Source organism: Phyllobates terribilis, unplaced genomic scaffold (assembly GCF_046119375.1).
Source record: "Phyllobates terribilis strain yellow unplaced genomic scaffold, ASM4611937v1 Scaffold_2__4_contigs__length_985480577, whole genome shotgun sequence".
Classification (NCBI taxonomy): domain Eukaryota; kingdom Metazoa; phylum Chordata; class Amphibia; order Anura; family Dendrobatidae; genus Phyllobates; species Phyllobates terribilis.
This window is the reverse complement of record NW_027362762.1, coordinates 249,982,228-250,007,681: the sequence shown is the minus strand read 5'-3', so window position 1 is coordinate 250,007,681 and position 25,454 is coordinate 249,982,228. Positions and strand designations below refer to the sequence as shown.

General features: G+C 41.3%; 1 protein-coding gene across 1 annotated transcript in view; it reads left to right on the top strand.

The window, feature by feature from the left end:
• The window catches only part of LOC141245425 (protocadherin-9-like), a 1,804,993-nt gene that overhangs the window by 1,046,813 nt on the left and 732,726 nt on the right, over positions 1-25,454 (top strand). The window contains exon 4 of the mRNA XM_073669068.1: positions 10,788-10,989. Within this exon, the coding sequence (XP_073525169.1) occupies positions 10,788-10,989 (202 nt within the window). The remainder of the gene's footprint in view (positions 1-10,787; positions 10,990-25,454) is intronic.

The window sequence follows — 25,454 nt, the reverse complement described above, 5'->3', positions numbered from 1 at the left end:
AATTCAATGGACGAGAGAGTTCAGAAGCTCCTTTCGAACAAGGGGTCCTATGTGCAAATGTAACATCACCTAGAATAAAGTTTTGAGTTGAAAACTGTTTGATTTCAGTTTATAATAACCTGCTAATGCTTATAATTTCAAAAATGACCATTTTTTGTTCTTTATTAAAAAGAAAAGGTTGAAAACTCTGCTGTGTATAATAATTTGGAACATGCATTTTGAGTGCAGTTTGAGGTTTTTATTTTTTTAAAAATATACTGTTATCATTGGCAGTTTGTACAAAAACCTTTCAATTGTACTCTAATAGCTGTTTGACTGGAAAATTACAATGACTGCAATTCATATAAGTAATTTGGGAAAATCTGAGAAAATATTATTTGCATAATAATTTGGAACACAGTGTAGTGTACAGGTAATACAGTGGTCACTGGTGACATTATACACAGAGCTCCTGTATATAGTGAATAGGAAATACAGTGGTCACCAGTTGCATACACAGGAGCTCTGTATATAGTGTATAGGTAATACAGTGGTCACCAGTGACATACACAGGAGCTCTGTATATACTATATACATAGTGTAAGTGTACATGTAATACACTGACTCACCAGTGAGGTCTCTAGGTGAAGTTATTCATCTTCGCTTTTCTTCTTCATCTGGCACAGACAGCCATCACTTCTTCCAGCCAGGAATCATCTCTGCAGAAAATAACACACAGTTATAAATAACTGATTTCCTCTAGAGCACATTCCCACTTTCCCCCCGACTTCTATACTACCCCAGTTGAAGAAAAAAGCGACTTAATGCCGCCCTGCACAGTAACAGTACCCCCCTTTTGTCCGATCCCATGGAAAACAGTTTCCTAAAAAGTAAATTATATTACAGAAGTAATAATGTCCCTAATTGGACTCTAAAGTAATAATGTTCCCCACTCGCTACCATAAATTAATAAAGTATGTTCCTCAATCTGGCCCCCAAACAGTAATTAAGTCCATTGTCCAGCCTGACACCCCCATATATCCATCCCGCCCCCCCTGCATATATCCATCCTGACACCCCCCATATGTACCTTCTGGCCCCCATATGTCCAGGGTGGCCCCTCCATATATTTATCCTAGCCTGCGTGTATCGAGCCTGCCCCCTCCTATATATCCATCCTAGCCCCCCATGTGTCCAGTCTGCCCCCCATATATCCATCCTGGACCCCACCTGCATATATCCATCCTGACACCCCCCATATATCTCTTCTGGCCCACATAGTTCCAGTGTGACCCCTCCATATATTTATCCTAGCCCACGTGTATCGAGCCTGCCCCCTCCCATATACCCATCCTATCCCCCCATGGGTCCAGCCTGCCCCCTCACATATCCATCCTGGCCTCTGTGTGTCCTGCCTGCCCCCCATACATTCGTCCTGGCCTCCATGTGTACAGCCGGCCCCTTCCCATATACCTGTTCAAGACATAAGTACAAGCAATGAATTTTAGGTATGTACTTGGATTTGTACTTTGCATGAACAAATTCTGCAATTCATAGGTTAAAGTGATATTTTTACTACTGGTAATGTACAGGAATGTATCACGTTTGACAAGTGAGTGGTGGCAATGGTGATTCTGCTAAAGCCATCAAATCATATGTTATATTTTGCTCTCAAGTTGACAGGAAAACTTATTAGATATGACACAAATTGTAACAAAATTGTGCTACTATTGAAAGGCATCTGTTGGAAACTGAAAAAGATAAAGCAGTGCATGACTTGTATTTATGTTTTGTAACGGGAAAGATGAGCCACAAAATGCAAAGGAAATAAGAAGTCACAATGATACCGATGAAACATTGCAGATGAGCAAGAAAATATATAACGATCAAGTGAACAATATGATAACAGCAAGATAATTGTAAAGAACAAAGAACAATAAGTGTATATATATATATATATATATATATATATATATATATATATATATATATTATATGTGCATATCTATATATACATATGCAAATGAAATTAATGTTGCATAGAAAAAATTAGCTTTTTACTTAAAAAAAACAAAATAATTAATGAACAGAGAATATCCAATTTAAGTTATTTAAGGCACTTAATTACATTATTTGTACAACTTATTCCTAATTCCTTGAAGAATAAAATAGCATTACGCTTTTATCATAAAACGTATATTTTTATAGATAAAAAATCTAGAGGTCATTAAAGGACTTTTCCACCTATCCACATTATTATCTTTACAGAGCTGACACTGTGAGTCTATTTATTTTAATTTCTGCACCTCCACTTCAAAGTGATTGCACTTAAATATTTTTTATCAGCTTTACCTCTTTAACATACTAGAATACATGTATATAATTCTACTTTTTTTACTAGTGAAGCTTTGTTTTATGTGGAAAAAAATGTTGAAAAAAGTCACGTGTGTAACATCCCTGGTGGCGTGCTGGCATGACTTACCACCTCCCACCTTGCAAGACTGCCATGTTACCTATCAATCCAGGCTGCACACCTTGCTCCAGTACCTGCTGTGTGCATGTCTCTTGTCTGATTGCTTAGGGCGGCAGCGCGGTTACTGCCTGACTCTCATAGTTACTGTGTGCGCACTCCTAATGCGTCCCCAGCCTATTGTTGTGAGTCACTGGATACTTAAACCCCCTCCACCAAGTAGGAGGTGCCTGAGCAACACTTTCTTTCAGTGTGTCCTGTGCAACTGAGTGGCCAGGTCCTGTCCTGTATCTTGTCTGTTTCTGCCACCCTGGGGGCTGAGTACCCAGGCCCGTTACCTGTATCTGTGACTTCTAGTCTGTTCCGCCACCCTGTGGGCTGTATACCCAGGCCCGTTACCTGAATCTGTGACTTCTAGTCTGTTTCCGCCATCTTGGGGGCTGAGTATCCAGGCTCGTTCCTGTATCTTGTTCTTGGTTCAGTTCCTGTCTGAACAGTGTCCTAGCCCATTACTTGTTTGTCTCTATGTTTGTATCTTCCCTTTTCCTGCAGTGTCTGAACCTGCACCTAACTCCAACTCGTTGTCTCTGTACTTCTGTTTGTGAGTTTAGTGTCCACTTGCTACTTCATTGTAAGTACCTTGTGTGTATCTGCTCTGCTTGTCTACCGCACCAGCGTTTTTTCTCTGCTCTGATTGTCTACCACACCTGCAGGTTTTGCTCTGCTCTGCTTGTCTACCGCACCTGAGGGTTTTGCTCTGCTCTGCTTGTCTACCGCACCTGCGGGTTTTGCTCTGCTCTGCTTGTCTACCACACCTGTGGGATGTGCTCTGCTCTGCTTGACTACCGCATTTGCGGGTTTTGCTCTGCTCTGCTTGTCTACCACTCCTGTGGGTTTTGCTGTGCTCTGCTTGTCTACTGCACCTGCATATTTTGCTCTGCTCTGCTTGTCTACCGCACCTGCGGGTTTTGCTGTGCTCTGCATGTCTACCGCACCTGCGGGTTTTGCTGTGCTCTGCTTGTCTACCGCACCTGCGGGTTTTTCTCTGCTCAGCTTGTCTACCGCACCTGCGGGTTTTGCTCTGCTCTGCTCATCTACCGCACCTGCGGGTTTTGCCCTGCTCTGCTTGACTACCGCACCTGCGGGTTTTGCTCTGCTCTGCTTGTCTATTCCACTTGCGGGTTTTGCTCTGCTCTTCTTGTCTACCACACCTGCGGGATTTGCTCTGCTTTGCTTGTCTACCACACCTGTTGGTTTTGCTCTGCTTGTCTACCGCACCTGCGGGTTTTGCCCTGCTCTGCTTGTCTACCGCACCTGCAGGTTTTGCTCTGCTCTGCTTGTCTACCGCACCGGCGGGTTTTGCTCTGCTCTGCTTGTCTAAAGCACCTGCGGGTTTTGCTCTGCTCTGCTTGTCTGCCGCACCTGCGGCTTTGTTCCTGTATTCCAGTCTGTACTAGTCCCTATCCTGCATGCGTTTCTACCTGCCAGTATCCACCTGTCTGTATACAAGCCCTGCCTGCCAGTACCCACCTGTTTGCATACCAGCCGTGCCTTCCAGTACCCACTTGTCTGTATACCAGCCGTGCCTGCCAGTACCCACCTGTCAGTATGCCAGCCTAACCTGCCTATTCCTGCATTCCCCGGTGTGGGTCAACAGCTGTGAACGGGGTCTGACCAGGAGTAGCACCTGGTCCCCCTGCTCGGTTCCTCCTTGGTTCACGGAGTCGACTGAGCAGCTGTGCGACCTTGGTTGGATCGAGTTGATACTTAGTCACGCCCCTCCAAGCACTCCTCAGTTCATGGTCCAGTGGGATCACTAACCATGCTCACGCCAGTCAGTCTGGGCATGTGCGTAACAACGTGTACAGCTTGTCTATATCGTTTAAGACTCAAAAGATCCGCAAAATCCGGTAGACAGCCAGTGATCATGTGATTGTTTATTCTAATACCAATAATATATGAAAAAAAAATTTAAAATTCTAGTTTATTAGATATACCTTAAAAAAACATATCAATCACATACAAACATAGACACAAACAAATGCTAGAAATTGATAGAAGGATAAAATATTTCTATAAAGCCAGGCAAATTATAGAAAGCCTTTATGACCCTTGATATAATCCTAAAAGTCTGAAAATGCCTGATCACAGAGGTTGGTACCCTAGTATTGATCGATTATAGTGCCCCCTCTCTCCTCGATAGCTGTCCCTAAAATGCCCTAAAAAAATTCCTCTCACCTAAAGTGCAAGCATTGCCTTCCTTTGATCAATGGTGTAAAATACAGAGGCTTATAGTGATAAGCAGAAAATAATGCACATAAATCAAACTAGTGAGTAAAGATAAATACTTATCAGCCCATGTCTTAAACAGCCTCAATGTGTTTCCCCATCAGATTCCTCAGGAGGTTAATATTAGATCATGCTATCTAAAGTTATGCCCAGCAATGTATACATAGCTTCTGTGTCCTTTCCACATGCGCTGACCACTGCAAACACTTAAATGTTTGATATATGTGATGAGCGAGCACTAAAATGCTCGGGTACTCATTGTTTGAGTCGAGCAAATTGGAATGCTCGAGTACTCGGTCCGAGCAACAAGTCCAATGTAAGTCTATGGGAAACTTGAGCATTTTTCCGGCGGCCCCCCCGGCGGTCTGCAGAGGGCTTAAAAATTGCCCAAATCGATGGGAACAACATGGGGAATACCCTTGGAAGCATCTCTGACTCCCAGGTCACTGCTGTGAACAATATTGTGAGAGTATTATGCTACTTTTACAGACTCACAATAAAACATACAAAAATGAAAACAAAATGGATTTTTCTGGGAAAAATGTTAAGGAACATCTTTTCCAGGGTAATGACTTGTATCTAAGGTAAAATAAATAACCAGAAACAAAAATGCTCCTCCACACCTTGGGCTATGTTCACATGTAGAGTTTTTTATGTGTTTTTGCACTTTTGCATTGCTTTCAACGATGAAAAATGCATTCACTCTCAAATGTCATTTTAACATTTTACAACCTTATCTGGCCAGGTGGTGTGTGAGACATGATTAGACAAATCCTGTTTCATTTAGGAAGGAGGGACTCTGAAAGTCACAAACCCTATTTTTTACTGGGTCATCAGGCGGCCCTTACTATTCATAAAGGGCCAACAGTTGGCCCTAGCTATTTTTAGAGAGCCATCAGCTGGCTATGCTTTGTTGTTCCCATTATTAATGAGTCGGTCTCCCATACTGTTATTGTGTATGCAGTGACTGCAACGGCTGCCAAAATTTTGGACAAATCCTAATACCAATTTAAATTTACATAGAGGTGGGCCTCCGTAACAACATGTTCCCATTAGAAAAGAGAGGTTCTGCTATACAGCTAAAAGGTATGCAGTGAGTACGACGGCTGCCAAAATTTAGAAAAAAAAACAATAATAATTTAAAGACACATAGAGGTGTGCCTCAGTAACGACATGTTTCCATTAGAAAGGAGCAGTTCTGCTATACAGTTATTGTGTATGCAGTGACTGCAGTGGCTGCCTAAATTTTCAACGCACCACAATATCCCTTTGAAGAGACATAGAGGAGGGCCTCAGTAACGATATGTTCCCATTAGGAAGGAGTGGGTCTCCCGTACTGTTATTGCGTATGCAGTGATTGCAATGGCTGCCCAAAAATTGGAGGCACTCCAATGACCCTTGCAAAAGATGTAGAGGAGAGTCTCATGAAAAAAATATTCACATTATAGGAAGTGCGTTTCCCATTTTGCTTATACAGTGAATGCAACGGCTGCCAATAATTTGGAGGCACTCCAATGCCCCCCGCAAGAGACGAAGATTTGGTGATATGGTAGATATGTGGTGTGTGGTGATATGGCAGTGGAGGATGAGGATGAGGAGAAAAAGGAGGACAAGAGCAAATAGACAGCATATACCCATGTCTGGGTGGGAAGACAGAGTTGCATGGGAATAGAGTTAAACCTCAAAAAAAAAAAGACACTGGATTTGAGATTATGTTACGCTGCTATCATTCGGTGGTGTTGAGAATTCTGGCCCAATCCAGCCCTTGTTTATTTTTATAAAAGTCAGCCTGTCAGCATTTTCAGTTGACCGGCAGATGCGCCTATCAGTTATAATTCCCCCGGCAGGCCTAAAATCCCGCTCTGACAAAACGCTAGCGGCAGGGCAGGCCAGGACCTCCAAGGTATAGAGAGCCAGTTCATGTCACATGTCCAGTTTGGATACCCAACAATAATAAGGCACTGACTGTGACGAGCATAGTGTCACCAGGTCTTACATAGACCCGATGACGCTATGCGGCCAACCAATCACTGTAATGCCACATCCAACATGGCTATGGCATTACAGTGAGTGGCAGGCAATCCCTGCATGTTCATTGGCTCTCTATAGAGTGCCAAACATGTAGGGCGGGGACCAGAGCTCATGCCGAGCAAACCTGGAAATACTCTCCTAGTGCTGAGCATGTCGAGCACAGTGATGCTTGGGCAAGTACCGAGTAGTGGCAAACACGTTCGCTCATCACTATTTAATATATAAAACATTTCTACAACTGTTGAACTATTCTAAAAATTGCAAATAATTTCAACCTTTCTAAAATCAAATATTGTAATATGGCATTTATTATATATTTTCACTGAAAAGAGATGCTATTTAAAGGGGTGGATCAGTCTTCTAATAAAAGTCTATAGTTACTCTATGTGACTGCAGATTTCTGAATCCTTACAACATGCTTACTGCACACTGCCAGGATGCTTTGGTATTGCAACTGAGAGTATGAAGACATACAATGTTCATACATCTGACCAAACAATCCTTTAAAACGCGTTAAATTGACCTGTTGTTATTTTTTTTAACTTTGCATAAATCAATAGTACAGGTGAATATAAAAAATATTGTATTGTATCTTATCATAGAAATCTGCTTCTTTAGGTACTTATGAGCCACATATTTCCTTATTCTGCCTCCTGAACTCATCATCCTCTCTGAAAAACAGTTCAAATCCATCTTGGTCAAAATAAGACCAATTGTAAGCAAACTGCGGTGATAGCTGCAGCAAAATTATTTTACGTCAGTGCTGGATTCACTGACACATAGCTCAGTATTGCTTTATAATGTTCTATATGCTTTTACAGTTGTCTGTATGCTACAGAGATTATGAGACAGGATTTCCTCCACAGTGTGTTTTGTGTATGAAAGACATCATAGCAGCTAGTCTTCTCTTGCCAGCTTAGAGACAACTGAAATTCAAAGACAAAGGCTCCAGAGTGAACACATTATAAAAAATGTAGGAGGATACAACTTATATAATGATCAGAAATCTCAAGAGGTAGCAACAAGAAAAGTTTGAATCTCTAGGAATAAGTCTTTTTTTTAATGGTTATTATTATTGACATTATATAAATGTGAAAAAATAATTAATAGATGTTAAATTTGTTGAATAATAATGAAAAAAAAATAGCATTTTATTCATGTGTGTCTGAAGGGGCGTAGCTAACAGTGGTACCGAGTTAGCAATCATACAAAAAGCCATCTAGCCACAAAAGAAGACAACAATATTATATACTGTATTATAAATATTCTAGGTATAGGGTCCTTTTTCAGATTTTGTAATGGGATCTGCGTGTATATGTGTGCTTATATATAACTCCTTTATTAGAGTTTTCTTTTTTATGAAAATGCTGATCACAACATGCTATCTCCAGGGAAGAAGATGAAATAATGAATAAAATCCAGAGAACAGATTAAAAGTGCCTAACATTAAAAGACATAAATGTACTACGAATTTCCATAATAAATACTGCAATATAGATTATTGTACATGAAATATTGAATGTTTATCCCATCTACTTGAATGCAACTCCCAAAATAAGCTCTAGGGACAGAAAACAAACACACAGAGAGATTAATTCATTTATATTCAGTGTCAATCTCCGCAAACATTCAAACGACCCCATAACTGTCAGAACATTCACAGGTCAATATTCGTTTCAAATACTCTTGTGGCGTTAATTGACATTTGCTCTAGAATTTTAAGGTTATGTTTTTTGCCTGCTGAAATGTATCAAATGCCAGTAATTAAAGTGAACTAAAGCGAAATTAATTTTGCACCAGCTGGCAGGTTTTGTGTTTGTCTTCTCTTTTCTTTCATTTTTAATCATCTCTGTACACCTTGAATACTCTCTCAGACACTGGAATCATATCCCCTGCTTTTCAATTTCCTTATCTGCTTTTACATTTATTCAGCAATGTAAGCAAGGTCTGTGTAGGTGATATCTTTGGATAGCAAATTAAATTGTCAGTCCAATTTCTGGGTGGTATTCCATTATACAGAATCTGCTCATTCAACCTTTATTGACAATAGATTCACAAGGTAAACAGGACAGCAAATTGATTCCCTTTTGGTGTGGCAGGCAAAATAGATACAATTTTTTTAACTAGAAAGGAGCACAGTGGGAACCATATTAGATGTTGGATGGTAGATGTGTGGGCTAATTGAAAATGTAAATTAAAATTACCATATCAGCAAAGTAAATTATTTCTATTTCTCTGGAATAAGTAAGAAAAAATATTATCCTATTCCAAACCTCGGGCACATTAGAGATCTACTGTAAGTAGACTCAATAGAATAGGGTGTTTGAAAAGGATGAAAGCAGTGGGAAAAATTTAGTAGAGAGCCAGAGTTGGACAGAATAGAGTCTGATATAATCTTGTTAAAGTGATACATTAAAGTTTGAAGGTATGAAATCTATGGACTCTAGAAGGATAATTTATTAAGACTGACATTTCATATGCCTGTCTTGAACCTACTGCCAGCTACATACATTTGGTGAATCTTTGGGTTGTCTGTGCACCTGAAAATTAAATCTACACCATCTTACAGTTTATTAAGCTACACTGTTTGGCAGTATACTGGCATAAATTATAGTAAAATAGTCGCTTTGCAGTAGGCCCTGTTTCCTTTTGCTAAACCCTACATACCTTTTGAAAAAGTGCTAGAGCCAGTTTGAAAGGCAACAAAAATTTAGTACATGATAAATTCCCACTATACATCCTAAATCTTGGCCTGGTTGTCTTTATATTACCATAATGTAGGAAGTTTTTAAAATTGAGAAACAGACATATGATGGTTTAGGTTCTTTGAACATTTTCATAACTTGAACATAAAGATGTTGTACATTAGTTACTAATACAGGTTAATTATGAGGTTTGCAGCAGTGTACCGATTTCAAACCCCATTTTCGGGACCTGAAATTTCACTTTTTCAGTTATTTTGACACAGGCAGAGAGCATTGTTTCCCCACTCTATCATCATTGTTCCTGAGACAGAGGGTATATTTTTTTATATTTTAACAAACCATACAATAGCAATCATATGGTAGTTATCAAAATGATGGTGAAAGACAGAAGCGGTCATATGCTTTATTTGAATATTACAGAGATGAAGCGTGGCACATCCATGTATTAGGCAGCTTTACTTAAAGGGGTTGTCAAACAGTGAACAACCACAGTTTAGTCAATTCAGGACCAGCATTAAAATAAAAACAGTCTATACTCACCTTCTGCAACAGCGCCGATTCAGTTGACGTAACTATTCCTCTGCTGTGACATGACATTGTTGTGTCACTTACTGGCTGCAGCCAAAGATCAACCACTCGTCAGCTGAACCTTTACTACGTCATCAGAATAGATAACAGCCCTGATGAAATATTGATGATCAACAGCCAAAGAGTGGTCACTCATTAGCTGCAGCCTGCAAATGACACAACAAGGAGCCACGTCAACATAGTTGGAACATCGCAGCTGCTGGAGCTGAGTATATACTATTTTAATTTGTGTGCTTAAGCTGCGGTTGTCCAATAGTGGACAAATATTTTAAAGGGTTTATACTAAAGAATTGCAAAAACAGAAGTAAATGTTGAATACAGAAAAATAAACAGTATTGACTTTTTCTTTATCTCTGGTTTTTGTTTAGAAGCAGTCAACATGTGACCACTGCAGTTCAACTAAGGGCTGCACACGAGCCATAATTTCCACACCATTGCTTAATGATCCTGGTAAAATGCGGCAAATGATTGATGGCTGCAGTAGTCACATGCTAGCAGCTTCTAAACCTAAACTGGAAGACTAATGAATCTTCTGAATGGGATCCATGGTAAAAAAAAGACATGAGATATACTCTTTTTTTTTTTCATTTGTAGCTGTTTTTCAATTTTTTAAGAAGTTGTAAAATCCCTTTGAGTTTTCTCATATTGAAGATTTTACCTTACATAAAATTAGATTTCCGTCTTATAAAAGTCAATAACTAGTTTATCTTATGTTCTTATTGCAGTCCCAGCGACGTGTTACATTCCATCTACCTGATGGCTCCCAAGAAAGTTGCAGTGACAGTGGCCTTGGAGACCATGATCCTGTAGGAAGCGGAACTATGATCTCACAACCTCTTCCTCTGGTTCAGGCACAGGATGAATTCTATGACCAAGCTTCTCCAGACAAGAGAACTGAAGCTGATGGAAACTCCGACCCAAACTCTGGTAAGTCACTCATTCTTTCTTTTCTTGGGTTTAATTCACTGGTTTACAATATTTGAGATATAAAAAATACAATATGGATGCAAATCACAAAATGTGTATAGATATTGAAATAATAAATAGTAGTTTTACTGGATGCTTTGTTTTACTATTGGTTGTTTGGTTATTTGTTTAATGCTCATTTTATCATGTTATATAGTCTATTAGTTTATTACTAGTCTATAAATCGATTTATTAGTCTATAGTCAATTAATGTTATAGGAGTTTAATTAGTTCTCACCTGAAAATTCTGGATTGATTACTTTGGTATAATGCAATGAAATTATTTCATGTACTCAAAGATGGCTACAATAAAATATTCCTTAGTGCAAGTTCCAGGATAGGTCATCTGGGTATTGTTCTTCTGTAATGTTGCTTTAATATATTAAAATCAGGGCATACTGTATAATATGAATATATCATTTTCACATTCTTTTAAATTCATTGAAGTAAAAAAAATGCAAAGACAAAGTGTATCCAGCACCTGTATATGAAGAAAAGGACCTTGAATTATTTGCCAAAGAAACAGCCAATAGTATAAGGCGTGAATGGTTTATCAGGATCTTTATTTTAACACATCTTCTTGAAGCGAGTCACTAGACATGATGAATTAAATGACCCCATGTATTTTATGCATTGGCAGATTGCTCATAGTCATAGACATGATATAATATCAAAATATACTATATATTTTCACCCTTGGAAACTGAGCTACAGAAACTTAGGTTTTTCTTTAGGCCAAATTAATTTAGTGCATTGACTCAATTAAAATAATTTGTTTTCATGAGATCAATTAAAATACAGTGTGGAAAAAAAGTATTTAGTCAGCCACCAATTGTGCAAGTTCTCCCACTTAAAAAGATGAGAGAGGCCTGTAATTGGCATCATATGTAGACCTCAACTATGAGATACAAAATGAGAAAACAAATCCTGAAATTCACATTGTCTGATTTGGAAAGAAATTTTTTTAAAATTTTGGTGGAAGATAAGTATTTTGTCAATTACAAATAAGCAAGATTTCTGGCTCTCACAGACCTGTAACTTCTTCTTTAAGAGGCTCCTCTGTCTTCCTCTCATTATCTGTAGTACTGGCACCTGTTTGAACTTGTTATAAGTATAAAAGACACCTTTCCGCAACCTCAAACAGTCACACTACAAACTCCACTATGGTTAAAACCAAAGAGCTGTCCAAGGACACCAGAAACAAAATTGTAGCCCTGCACCAGGCTGGGAAGACTGAATCTGCAATAGGCAAGCAACTTGATATGAAGAAATCAACTTTGGGAGCAATAAGTAGAAAATGGAAGACATACAAGACCACTGATAATCTCCCTCGATCTGGAGCTCCACTCCAAGATCTCACCCCTTGGGGTCAAAATGATCTCAAGGATGGTGAGCAAAAATCCCAGAACCACATGGGGGGGGGACCTAGTGAATGACCTGCAGAGAGCTGGGACCAACGTTACACAGGCTACCATCAGTAACACACTACGCCACCAGGGACTCAGATCCTGCAATGCCAGACGTGTCCCCCTGCTTAAGCCATAGTATGTCCGGGCCCATCTGAAGTTTGCTAGAGAGCATTTGGATGATCCAGAAGAGTATTGTTAGAATGTCATATGGTCAGATGAAACCAAAGTAGAACTGTTTGGTAGAAACACAACTCGGCGTATTTGGAGGAGAAAGAATGCTGAGTTGCATCCAAAGAACACCAAACCTACTGTGAAGCATGGGGGTGGCAACATCATGCTTTGGGGCTATTTCTCTTCCAAGGGACCAGGATGACTGATCCGTGTACATGAAAGAATGCATGTGGCCATGTATCATGAGATTTGGAGTGCAAACCTCCTAACATCTGCAAGGGCATTGAAGATGAAACATGGCTGGGTCTTTCAGCATGACAATGATCCCAAGCACACCGCCATGGCAATGAAGGAGTGGCTTCGTATGAAGCATTTCAAGGTCCTGGAGTGGCCTAGCCAGTCACCAGATCTAAACCCTATAGAAATCCTTTGGAGGGAGTTGAAAGTCCATTTGCCCAGCGACAGACCCAAATCATCACTGCTCTAGACAAGATCTGCATGGAGCAATGGGCCAACATACCAGCAACAGTGTGTGCCAACCTTGTGAAGACTTACAGAAAACGTTTGACCTCTGTCTTTGCCAACAAAGGATATATAACAAAGTATTGAGGTGAACTTTTGCAATTGACCAAATACTTATTTTCCACCAAAATTTCTTTCCAAATCAGACAATGTGTTTTTTAGGATTTGTTTTCTCATTTTGTCTCTCATAGTTGAGGTCTACGTATGATGTCAATTACAGGCCTCTCTCATCTTTTTAAGTGGGAGAATTTGCACAATTGGTGGCTGACTAAATACTTTTTTCCCCACTGTATGCAGAGACTCAAATGAGAACATGGTGAAATAGTCCTAGTGGATTTCTGTGATCCAATCCTATCGCATGCAGGAATCGGATCACATGTTAGGAGAAGAAGGAGAGGTTAATGTCTCCATCTCCTCCCTTGCCTGTCTTGGCATATATTGGACTTTACTTGGATGATATCTGAGTGCAGCTCGATGTTTCAAATGCACCCATAGACTTGTATGGGTGAGTGCGAGCCAATTCTCAGATGCAACCGCAGCATGCTGCGATTGTTTTCTCATGCCAAATCGGCATGAGAAAATAATCGCAGATCTGAGCTGCCCCATAGAATTACACTGGTCCAAGTACTTCACGATGTTTTATTGCATAGCTCTTGGCCATGTTATACGCTCATGTCAGCGAGCCCTGAGATTGATAGTGATTCAACTACACGTATCCCAACAATGAATTTTTTCTTATACTTATCCAGTGAGATAAGGAGTTTAGGAGTCGAGGAATATAGACTGATCCTCTCAGTCGTCGTCAAAAAGCCTACATATACATCAGATTAAAGTTGGTCACGACTTGATAACCATTGAATGTGCATGGTGGACTTTTACCAGATCTCAAATGTTGAACTCAAAACATATTACTATACATTGTGGTTATATTAATAGCCTATTACACCCGATTTTTAACAAGCCAATTTTGTTCTCCGTGTTTTAAACTTAAAACATCAAGATTAGATGGATTGTTACATGTTATGATCTGCACTTTTCTTCTGTAAATGAATAGCAGCTTGGCTTATTATGCTCCCCTCAGTTCTGACAGTTGGTTATACACATGTATTTGATGAGTAGATGTTTCAAAGCTCTAGGGCGTTTATTAGCCTGATGGATTGATGATTTTCAACGTGATATTTGGAGCCATTTGCAGGAGACTTATTTTACCTAAAATGAAAGCTATCACAAAATGTTCTTATTATTTTTTTAGACTGGATTTTGCAGTGGCTGTCCTACCTAAGCGCTAAGTACTTGTAAATGCATTATTGTCTAAAAAAAATTCTTACAGAAAGTAGTTTAAACATAGATTTGTATTATAATTAAAAAAATTATAACTTGCTGTACTTATTTATGTATTCAATGTACCTGATTTACGTGTTTTGTAAAACTAATCAGTTCACATAGAATGATAAGTCAGCTTCAGGTTGGTTTCTTGTTATTGACTTCTGAGAAACATCGTCTTATAACAGATTTTGACCTTGTGCTAAGCATTATTAGAGACAGTTGAAGGACAATGTCACATGTAAAATCTTATGAATAGACTAATACGGTAATGCTATAAGCATAATATGCCGTTATATTGTAAGTGAATGCTGTTTTACAGATTCTTTTAAATGTTGCATTTGCTTTTCATGAATGTATTCCAAGTTATATAAATGGTTCTATTTGTTTAGTTCTTGTATGTACAGAACAGACCAAAAGTTTGGACATACTTTCTCATTTAAAGATAGATTTTTCTGTATTTTCATGACTATGAAAATTGTACATTCACACTGAAGGCATCAAAACTATGAATTAACACATGTGGAATTATATACTTAATAAAAAGTGTGAAACAACTGAAAATATGCCTTATATTCTAGGTTCTTCAAAATAGCCACCTTTTGCTTTGATGACTGCTTTGCACACTCTTGGCATTCTCTTGATGAGCTTCAAGAGAATTAGCTAGCATGGTGAATTCATACATACAGTCCTTTACAAGAACAAGTATCAACAAACAGTGTATGTATACATAATTGATATTAATCCCACACATGTGTCAGATACTGGTGATTAAGGTCTCTCCTACCTGTTGGCCATATGGATAAACTGCCCCAATACAAGAGATACACATCGTGTTCTCAATGCCCTGCTGCACATGCTCAAAACCTATTAAGATATAGGGCACAAGGGGAAACAAGGACTGGCCACTGCAGTTCCGCCATTTTATGCATATGCACATCTACTAATTAGGATCATCAGCACCATCGTGGATGAGGGTGCATATCCCATAAAACATGCACCCAAACTGTTATCTAAATAGAGGGAGTTGCTCCATCTTAAATGAGGGTATTGGGACAGGTAAAAGAATACCACAAGGACAATTTACAAGACCTAGCAAACAGACTACAAAAAGCATGTAGTGCATAACACAGAGCACTTGAATAAACCTTTATGTATGAATAAGCAGAAAAAAATAGTTAAAAAGGTCTTAAACGAGTTCTCAGAGGATGAGATAAAGTGACGTCCCTGTTATAATTCAATCTGCATTCTGTCAAAGTCATGTGTCAGGACGGGCTGCAGAGATAAAGTTCTAGAGATCTGCACCTCAACTGACAAGAGCTGTATAACGCATGCCTAAATAGGTGGATGGGAACTCAACTGACATATGAGAATAAATATATCTCTTTTTTGCTGAGCACAATAGGGTTATTTCCAGCTTCATCCTCCTCATTGTTTATTTTCTTACCACTTGGGTGCAGTCAGTCTCCCTGCACTTCTATGAACCTGTCAGACTGATGGAGGAGGAGGATGAAGCTGGAGATCTCGCCGAGCACAACGTGGGTGAAAACATATTTCTTCACATATAGCAACCATGTTCCCTGCTGCCAGCGCGGTTCATGTGATACAGCTCTTGTCAGTTGAGACACAGGTTTTGGGGATTTATGTCTTTAGTCTGCAGTCCATAAGGAAATCTGGCTAGAATGAGCTGCAGTTTGAATTATATCAAGGACTCCATTTTATCTCATTCTTGGAGAACCTTTTTAAGTGAACAGGTCTGATTAAAGGTATAAGAAGTACAATTATTAGCCAACACAGAAAAGGTAAGCATTGTTGCTTTTGGGGTGAAAGACATATTTGGTGAGTAGAATTTAAATACAATAAGTACAATTGGTAAAAACAATTGTGATATGGGCTGAAAAATACAATATCATAGGATATGTTCTGTCTGGGACAAATAAAGCGACTACCAAGTTGCACATAAAAGATAAGAGTCTTCCATTTACCATGCACAGGTGAGTAAAGGTCCAAGACATGGGAGTTAGCAGAAGTCCACCAGTGAAAGTAAATCTACCAAATCCGTCATCATTCATATATAATGGACAAAAGGAGTTGGTCCTCCATGCCACTAACCAATTAAAGAAGTATAGAGCTTATTCTATAATGTATCAATGCATATTATAAAAGCAATGCCACCATTCTCAAATGAGAATACATAGATGATCAAAAATAGCTCCAATGTTAGTCTAGTGGTAAAAGCATAGCAATTGTCAGCACCAGTAAGTAGTATGACCACAGATAGCTAATCACGTGAATACTTAAAAAATATACATAAAATACAGGTCAAATATAAAGGGAAGCAAATTAAATGCTATATGGGGCTTGATCTAGCTTGACATAGCCAGACAATATGGCAATGATAAACAATGTGACCAGCTCAGGATCCCCAGTCGCCCAAAACGAAAAAAGTATACAAAAGCAAGCTAATCAGAACATAGAACAATTTTTTTTAAAAAATCTAGGCAAACAGAGAAAATTTACAGCTGTAAGGGGAATCTGTCACACAATGTGTGGCAAAGACTTAGCGCAACACAAATGGAAGAGGGAAAGGGAGCTCAGATTCTTGGGAAAGGGGGCAGTGGAGACCTCCTTGGCTGATCTAATATTACTCTGTCTCCACTAACGTCCCTGTATTGGCTCTTCACCAATCACCGCACGCGAACCTCGCCCTGTCTTTCCCTGGCATTGGGCCCTGGCTAGAGAAGAGGGGGGGATGAGAACTAGTCGATCCCCACTGAACACTAAAGACAACAATGGGGAACAAACAAGGAGGATAGCTTAGCTTTTAGTAGACTTCAGAGCAATAAATATGCATCCTCATAGCTCCAGAGAGAATGAGTATCGCCAACACCTAACTCTGGCAGAAGGCAGGTATTTATATATTCTAGGCCAGGGTGTTAATTAGCCCGAGGAAGGTAGCCACTGGGTCCTAGTGAGACAGCCTCTAAGAAGGTTTCTGCAATGCCAAACGTAGAGATCTCCTGCAACCAAATGCAGGGCAACTTTCTGTCACTTCTGACACACCAGTGACAGAATCAAATAGGGCAATAGGGAGACAGCTCCATGTATGTAAAATGTATAATTGATTTGAAGTTTCTATGAAAACAAGAAAAATGTGTCAGTGTTCATCAATATATACATAGTCATTACAATATCATCACCCCAAATATAGAAAGAGAAAAGGCGCTCAGAGTCTAATACTAAACTACTCCCTTATTATTTATAATAGTGTAAATAATCATCAAGCCTAAGTGTATGCAGTGTGTAAATCTGTTCCAACTGTTTTTGTTTTAAGAATCAAAATCTGTTAGTTACTCCTTCTCGGCGGTGATGTTTCATCTGGACCCCAATTATTATGATAATTATTATTTATTATTATAATGCCATTTATTCTATGGCGCTTTACATGAGAAATGGGGTATACTGTACATATTAAAAAACAAGTACAATGATCTTAAACAATATAAGTCACCGACTGGTGCAGGAGGAGAGAGTACCCTGCCCTCGAGGGCTCACTGTCTACAGCGGATGGGTGAGAATACAGTAGGTGGGAGCAGAGCTGGTCGTGCAGTGGTATGGTGTTAGTTCTCATTGTACTGAAATTCCAAAAAATGTTTAGATACTGGCAGATTCGGTCACTTTTTCCTGATAGTATATTGGTGCAGAGTAACACAAGTCTTAATGACCAATGTCGTCTCACAGCTATACCACAGGCTGCAAGAGCATTGGAATAATTGAGTAACTTTATCCAAGTCACATGGCAAGTAATGCTTAATGAAAAAATAGCCTTACCTTTCATGTGTCCCTTAACTGAGTAGCCTTCCCTTTATTGTAATCAGAAAAGGCTTTTCCTATATTAATGTATTATTTAGCCTGTATCCCATTTGTTCTTACTACTCTGTTATTATTATTTGTATTTTATAATTGATATGGTGGTCATGCCGACCTTGTTTGTCATCTTGGTCTCTTAACTTATTCACTCCATTGTTTGGTGTGAATGAATAGCTTTTTACCAATGATAGCAGCCAGCCCGCCTTATATTTTATTCACCTAATATATCTAATTAACATCAAATAAGCTCTTCTAAAGTGGCAATATATGCCTTTTATATACTTATGCTTTCCTTTTTAGTTTGTGTGAATATTGCACTTATCCCTTTAATCCCTATTTATTCTTCCTTATTCATACATAGAGGTTTATTCATGTACCATGCGTTATGCACCACATGTTTTTTGTTAGGAACACTTACATAATCTCTATTTTTTATATATTATTTTTGTGGTATTCCTTTACTTGTCCAGTGTTTATGTTACAAATACCATTATTTAATATGATGCAACTCACTCTATCTATAATATAACCGGGGATGCGGGTCTCTGTCCGAAGCCTGGATAGACTGCGCATGTGTGATGCGCAGTCCAGACAGAAGACCGCATCCAGCCGTTACAGGTAAGAGGAGGTGTATGGCGTCGGAGATCGCGGTATTCGTAGGCACTGAACGCACACTGCGATCTCTGGCGCCATACTTACATACTTACCTGACCGGGAAGAACGTTGCCGCGGCGCCTCTCTTCAGCGGAGACCGGGGGCGGAGTGAGACGTCAGATCGGCGCATGCGCATAGCGCTATCCGGCGCCATTTTACTGAAGGCACATTTACAGTGTGTCTTCAGCAAAATGGCACCAGACAGCGCAGTGCTCTGGTGCTGGACAGCGCGGTGCTCTGTCGCCGCACTCCTCCCCCGGCCTCCGGCAGAACAGGATGCTGCAGCGCTGGAGTACAGAGAAGAAAGGTGAGTGTATAACTGTTTATTTTTTGGGGGATGTGTGTATAGTGGGGGGGTGAGGGGTGCCATGCATACCGGGATTAGGGGAGCCATGCATACCAGAATAGGGATGAGGGGTGCCACGCATACCGGGATTGGGGATGAGGGGTGACATGCATACCGGGATTGGGCATGAGGGGTGACACGCATACCAGGATTGGGGATGAGGGGTGCCCTGCATACCAGGATTGGGAATCAGGGGTGACATGCATACCGGGATTGGGCATGAGGGGTGACACGCATACCAGGATTGGGGATGAGGGGTGCGATGCATACCAGAATAGGGATGAGGGGTGCCATGTATACCAGGATTGGGGATGAGGGGTGCCATGCATACCAGGATTGGGGATGAGGGGTGCCATGCAAACCAGGATTGGGGATGCGGGGTGCCACGCATACCAGGATTGGGGAAGAGGGGTGCCACGCATACCCAGATTTGGGATGAGGGGTGCCACACATACCAGGATTGGGGATGAGGGGTGCCACGCATACCAAAATAGGGATGAGGGGTGACACGCATAGCGGGATTGGGGATGAGGGGTGCCATGCATACCAGGATTTTGGGATGAGGGGTGCGATGCATACTAGAATAGGGATGAGGGGTGCCACACATACCGGGATTGGGGACGAGGGGTGCCATGCATACCAGGATTGGGGATGAAAGGTGCCACGCATACCAGAATAGGGATGAGGGGTGTCACGCATACCAGGATTGGGGATGAGGGGTGGCATGCATACCAGGATTGGGGATGAGGGGTGCCATGCATACCAGAATAGGGATGTGGGGTGCCACACATACCGGGATTGGGGACGAGGGGTGCCATGCATACCAGGATTGGGGATGAAAGGTGCCACGCATACCAGAATAAGGATGAGGGGTGCCACGCATACCATAATAGGGATGAGGGGTGCCACGCATACCGGGATTGGGGATGAGGGGTGCCACGCATACTAAGATTGGGGATGAGGGGTGCCACGCATACCAGGATTGGGGATGAGGGGTGCCACGCATACCAGGATTGGGGATGAGGGGTGCCACGAATACTAAGATTGGGGATGAGGCGTGCCGCGCATACCAGGATTGGGGATGAGGGGTGCCATGCATACCTGGATTTTGGGATGAGGGGTGCGATGCATACTAGAATAGGGATGAGGGGTGCCACACATACCAGGATTGGGGACGAGGGGTGCCATGCATACCAGGATTGGGGATGAAAGGTGCCACGAATACCAGAATAGGGATGAGGGGTGTCACGCATACCAGGATTGGGGATGAGGGGTGGCATGCATACCAGGATTGGGGATGAGGGGTGCCATGCATACCTGAATAGGGATGAGGGGTGCCACACATACCGGGATTGGGGACGAAGGGTGCCATGCATACCAGGATTGGGGATGAAAGGTGCCACGCATACCAGAATAAGGATGAGGGGTGCCACGCATACCAGAATAGGGATGAGGGGTGCCACGCATGCCGGGATTGGGGATGAGGGGTGCCACGCATACTAAGATTGGGGATGAGGGGTGCCACGCATACCCAGATTGGGGATGAGGGGTGCCACGCATACCAGGATTGGGGATGAGGGGTGTCACGCATACCGGGATTGGGAATGAGGGATGCCACGCATACCGGGATTGGTAATGAGGGGGGCCACGCATACCGGGATTGGGGATGAGGGGTGCCACGCATACTGGATTGGGGATGAGGGGTGCCACGCATACCAGAATAGGGTGAGGGGTGCCACACATGCCGGGATTGGGGATGAGGGGTGCCACGCATACCGGGATTGGGGATGAGGGGTGCCACGCATACCAGAATAGGGATGAGGGGTGCCATGCATACCGGGATTGGGGATGAGGGGAGCCACGCATACCGGGATTGGGGATGAAAGCAGCAATGCATACCGGGATTGGGGATGAGGGGTGCCACACATACTGGGATTGGGGATGAGGGGTGCCATGCATACCGGGATTGGGGATGAGGGGTGCCACGCATACCAGGATAGGATGGTGGGGGCAGCACAAATACCAAGAGGGGGCAGAATATACCAACATGGGAGACCATATACCAATAAAAATGCTCGCCACCTGGGCATAGAACGGGTTCAATAGCTAGTTGAGATATAAGAGAAAGTGCATATTGTCTGGGATATACATCCTCATTGAAGATGGCACTGACCACCCTGACCAGTAGCACATGCATATGATGTGGCAGCACTCTATTGACCAATTTGTTTCCCTTTGTTTCCTATTGCTTTATACAATTTGAACATTCACATTGGAGCACTGAGAATGCTGAACTAGATGTGTATCTAATGTTTTGGATCAGTTTTTCAATATAGCTATAAGGCAGATGAGACATTAATCACTAGTAGACTTGGGTGGATTTTATTAAATTCAAATTTGTCAACTTAGCCCAATTTTCTCCAAAAATTCGATTTGCGGTGACTAAATTCATGCAAAATTCTATACGGCAAAGCTTGAACTTGCTCATAAAATACACACGAGGGAGAGCAGAGAGAGTACCTGCTGACCCTAAGGGCTTATACTATACAGGATAGAGAGAGTACCTGCTGACCCTAAGGGCTTATACTATACAGAAAATATAGAGGACCTTTTTTACCATAAGGGCTTAAGCCCCCATCTCACACAGCGAGATCGCTAGTGAGATCGCTGCTGTGTCACAGTTTTGGTGACGCAACAGCGACCTCACCAGTGATGTCGCTATGTGTGACACTTTGCAGCGATCAGGCCCCTGCTGTGAGGTTGCTGATAGCTGCAGAATGTCCTAGACCTTTTTTTGGTCGTTGCCCTCCAGCAGGTCAGCACACATCGCTGTGTGTGAACAGCGGAAGCAGCGATCAGGCAGGTAACCATGATAAACATCGGGTTACTAGGGGCACAAGCGCACTTATTAACCTGCTGTTTATCATGGTTACGAGCCTGCTAAGGTGAGTAGTAACCTCCCGCTCACCGTAGCAGAGTGGTAACCATGATAAACAGCGGGTTACTAGGTGCGCGTGTGCCCAATGTTTATCATGGTTACCAGTCTGCTCCTGCTTCAGCAGGCTGGTAACCAGGAGCAGGACATTGTGGAAAGATACTTTCAACGATGTCGCTGCTTCCCTGATCGTTGGTGAGCCTGCCTGTTTGACAGCTCACCAGCGACCACATAGCGACGCAGCAACGATCCCTGACAGGTCGTATCGTTGTCGGGATTGTTGCAGCGTCGCTTAGTGTGACGGGGCCTTTACACTTTATAGGCAAACGAGAGAGAGGATCCTGCTGACCATAAGTGCTTACACTCTTCAAAAGTGAGAAAGAGAGAGTGAACCCCACTGTTCATAAGATCTTACACTTTACAGGAAAAAAAGAGAGAGAGGACCCCATTGACCATACTGTAAGAGCTGGCACTCTACAGAAGGGTCAGACTTATCTAGTGACTCTGGAGATGGAAAATACAAATTTTACCACTGATATGTTATTTCCCAGGTAACAACCACTACTTTACAAGGTATAATAATCCATAAGACGTCATAGCTGAAAGGTCATCATGGGTAGAGCAAAATGACGTTAGCCAGCTTTGTGATGCTTCACTAGTGTAGGAAATGGTGAGGGGCAAGTTTGCTTTTTGGAACAGAGAATCTAAAATCAAAATGTTTTAAGTTTGAATTTGCGTAAAACCGCAAAAATTCCAGGAAATTCGACTCAAACTCATTTGTCCCCGATTTAAACCACTCATCTCTAATCACTAGCAATCTGATGCAAGTGTGGTATTATTATCAATTATGCAGGAATACACTGTTGATTCTTGTCATGTTCTAAAGCACTGTATGTATGAATTTACCATTCTTTCAGTTATTTCTCATTACATGTTTGATGAAGTCATTACCTCTGAGAATATAGTATCAGGGATATATAATGACTTATTAATGTATAATTATGACACACTCGTTATCAATGTAAATATGTGCACTTTACACCCTATACTTTGCTTGAAAAAGGCTCATAATCTTAGGAGAAACAACGTCACATACAGTCTAATAAAAGTCTGCTTTTTTAAGGATTTTTCTTGAGTTCTGATTATTTTTATTTTAGATAGATAGATAGATAGATAGATAGATAGATGCAAAAGTTAATCAAATTAATCACTCAGGAGCTGAAGATATTTTCTAAGATATTTTATGCTGTATACAGTACATGCTATGAACTGCGCATGGTAATACAAGTTCTTATCATAATTATACATTTTTTTTTCCTATATCCCTTAAATTAATGTAGCATAGTTTTTGTAGGGCCAAAAAGTAATATTAAAGAAACTCTCAGAAACCATACAAATGTGTAGAACTTGACCAACATGCTATAATTACCCAGTGTACAATTTTAATTGGGGTGTATCTATATTTCATACAATTGTGTCCATTAGCCTACTTTACAGATAGTATGCACTTATGTAATGTGCTCTTAAAATGTCTCGTATTATGTATTATTTAAATGTAAAAGAAAATTCATAGTCCAACTCCATGATATCTGAGTAGTCATAATTATACAATTTTTTTCCAGTTTCCAATGGGTTAAAACAAGGAGTGCATACTTGAGAACCACTCTAGAAATAAATGTTTAACTTTTTTTTTATATGTCTGACTTTTGGATGTTTTAGAAAAAAAAAAAAGAAACGCAGAGAAAACTGTTCATTTAAATTACAATAAAAAAAACTAGAGCAGAACTTCATTGTAATACTTTAATGGTTTATATTATTTTGGGTAATATATTTAAAATATTTGGAAAAGATCTGTGGTGATGAAAGATCAACAAGACCCGAATTATTTACTATGGAGATCATAGGCATCATGCTACAGTGAATGAAGCCAGCACAGAGTCACACATCTGAGTCTTTCCATAATATGTAGGCTGTAGAGCTATATATGTAGTTTAAGAGCTATATGTTGTTTTATGGGGCCAACATGCAGAATAATGTTGCAGGAATATTCCCCATGCAAGTATTTTTACTTGGAGGAAATACTTTTTCCTATTATTAAAGAAGAAAAAATTCCATGTATTTCAAAAGGCTCTACTGGATTCTGGAGGCATACAGAATTCCGTAGTTATGCCTACACATCCATGAGCACCATATTAGAGTTACATATAACTCTGAAGTTGTTCAGTTCTTCTGAAATCAGGTTTGGCACTGTCACCTTAACTGCACAGATGACTCTTGTGTAAAAAGACACCAATATGCCATTGCCTGCATAAATTTGTCTTTGTGGGAACTCTTTGTGTCCCCAAAATTACTTAATGCCCCGATGAAACATGGACTCCACAAGACCTCTGAAGGTGCCTAGTAGTGACTCGCCCCCAGGGCCATGGAGTACTCGGCAGCCGGGCCTCTGGTTTGCCAGGGGATATCACGGTGGCTGGCCCGGTCCATGACCCAGGGTGGTCAGTGAAATGGGGGAATAGTTTTATATGGGGTTTTTGGGATGTTTCGTGACTCCACCTGTGGTGTCTGGTGAGGATCACCAGTGCTGCAACAGTCCTCTGAGGCAGATGGCAGGGCATCTTGTGATGGAATGGCTCCCCACAGGTGGAGCGGGCCTCAGGGCAGCATGTGGGATGTACTGGATGGCGGTGCAAGGGAGAGATGGCAGGACGGTCCCGGAGGAAGGACAGACACTCACACGGGGGTAAGTTCAGTACCTTTACTGGTGATGCTGCAGGCACGGTCCAGGATACTCCAGGTGAAGGGTGCACTTCTGGACTCTCCCCAGTGAGAGGGTATAGGGCCTCCTGATCTGTTGCTTATCTCTCTAAGTTTCTGGCCTGCCTGGAGCTAGGCCGAGCTTGGTTACTGTCTCTCTCTGCACCTGCTGACTTGGTGGTAGCGCCTTCTCTTTGGAGATAACTCTCCCTGGATACTGGGACCTCTGTGACTCCTAGCCCTGGTACTGAAATCAGCATTTGGTGAACCTGGGACCTGTAGTTCTCCAGGGGTTCCGGTGGTTCCTTCTGGGTGTAAGGAGTCCCTGTAGGCGCGGACCCGGTTTTCGGTATATAAATCGGGGTGAGCTTACTATGCTCCTCTGCCCCCTTAGCTCCACTCTCCTTTTCCTCTCGCCGTCGACCACACTCGGGGCCCT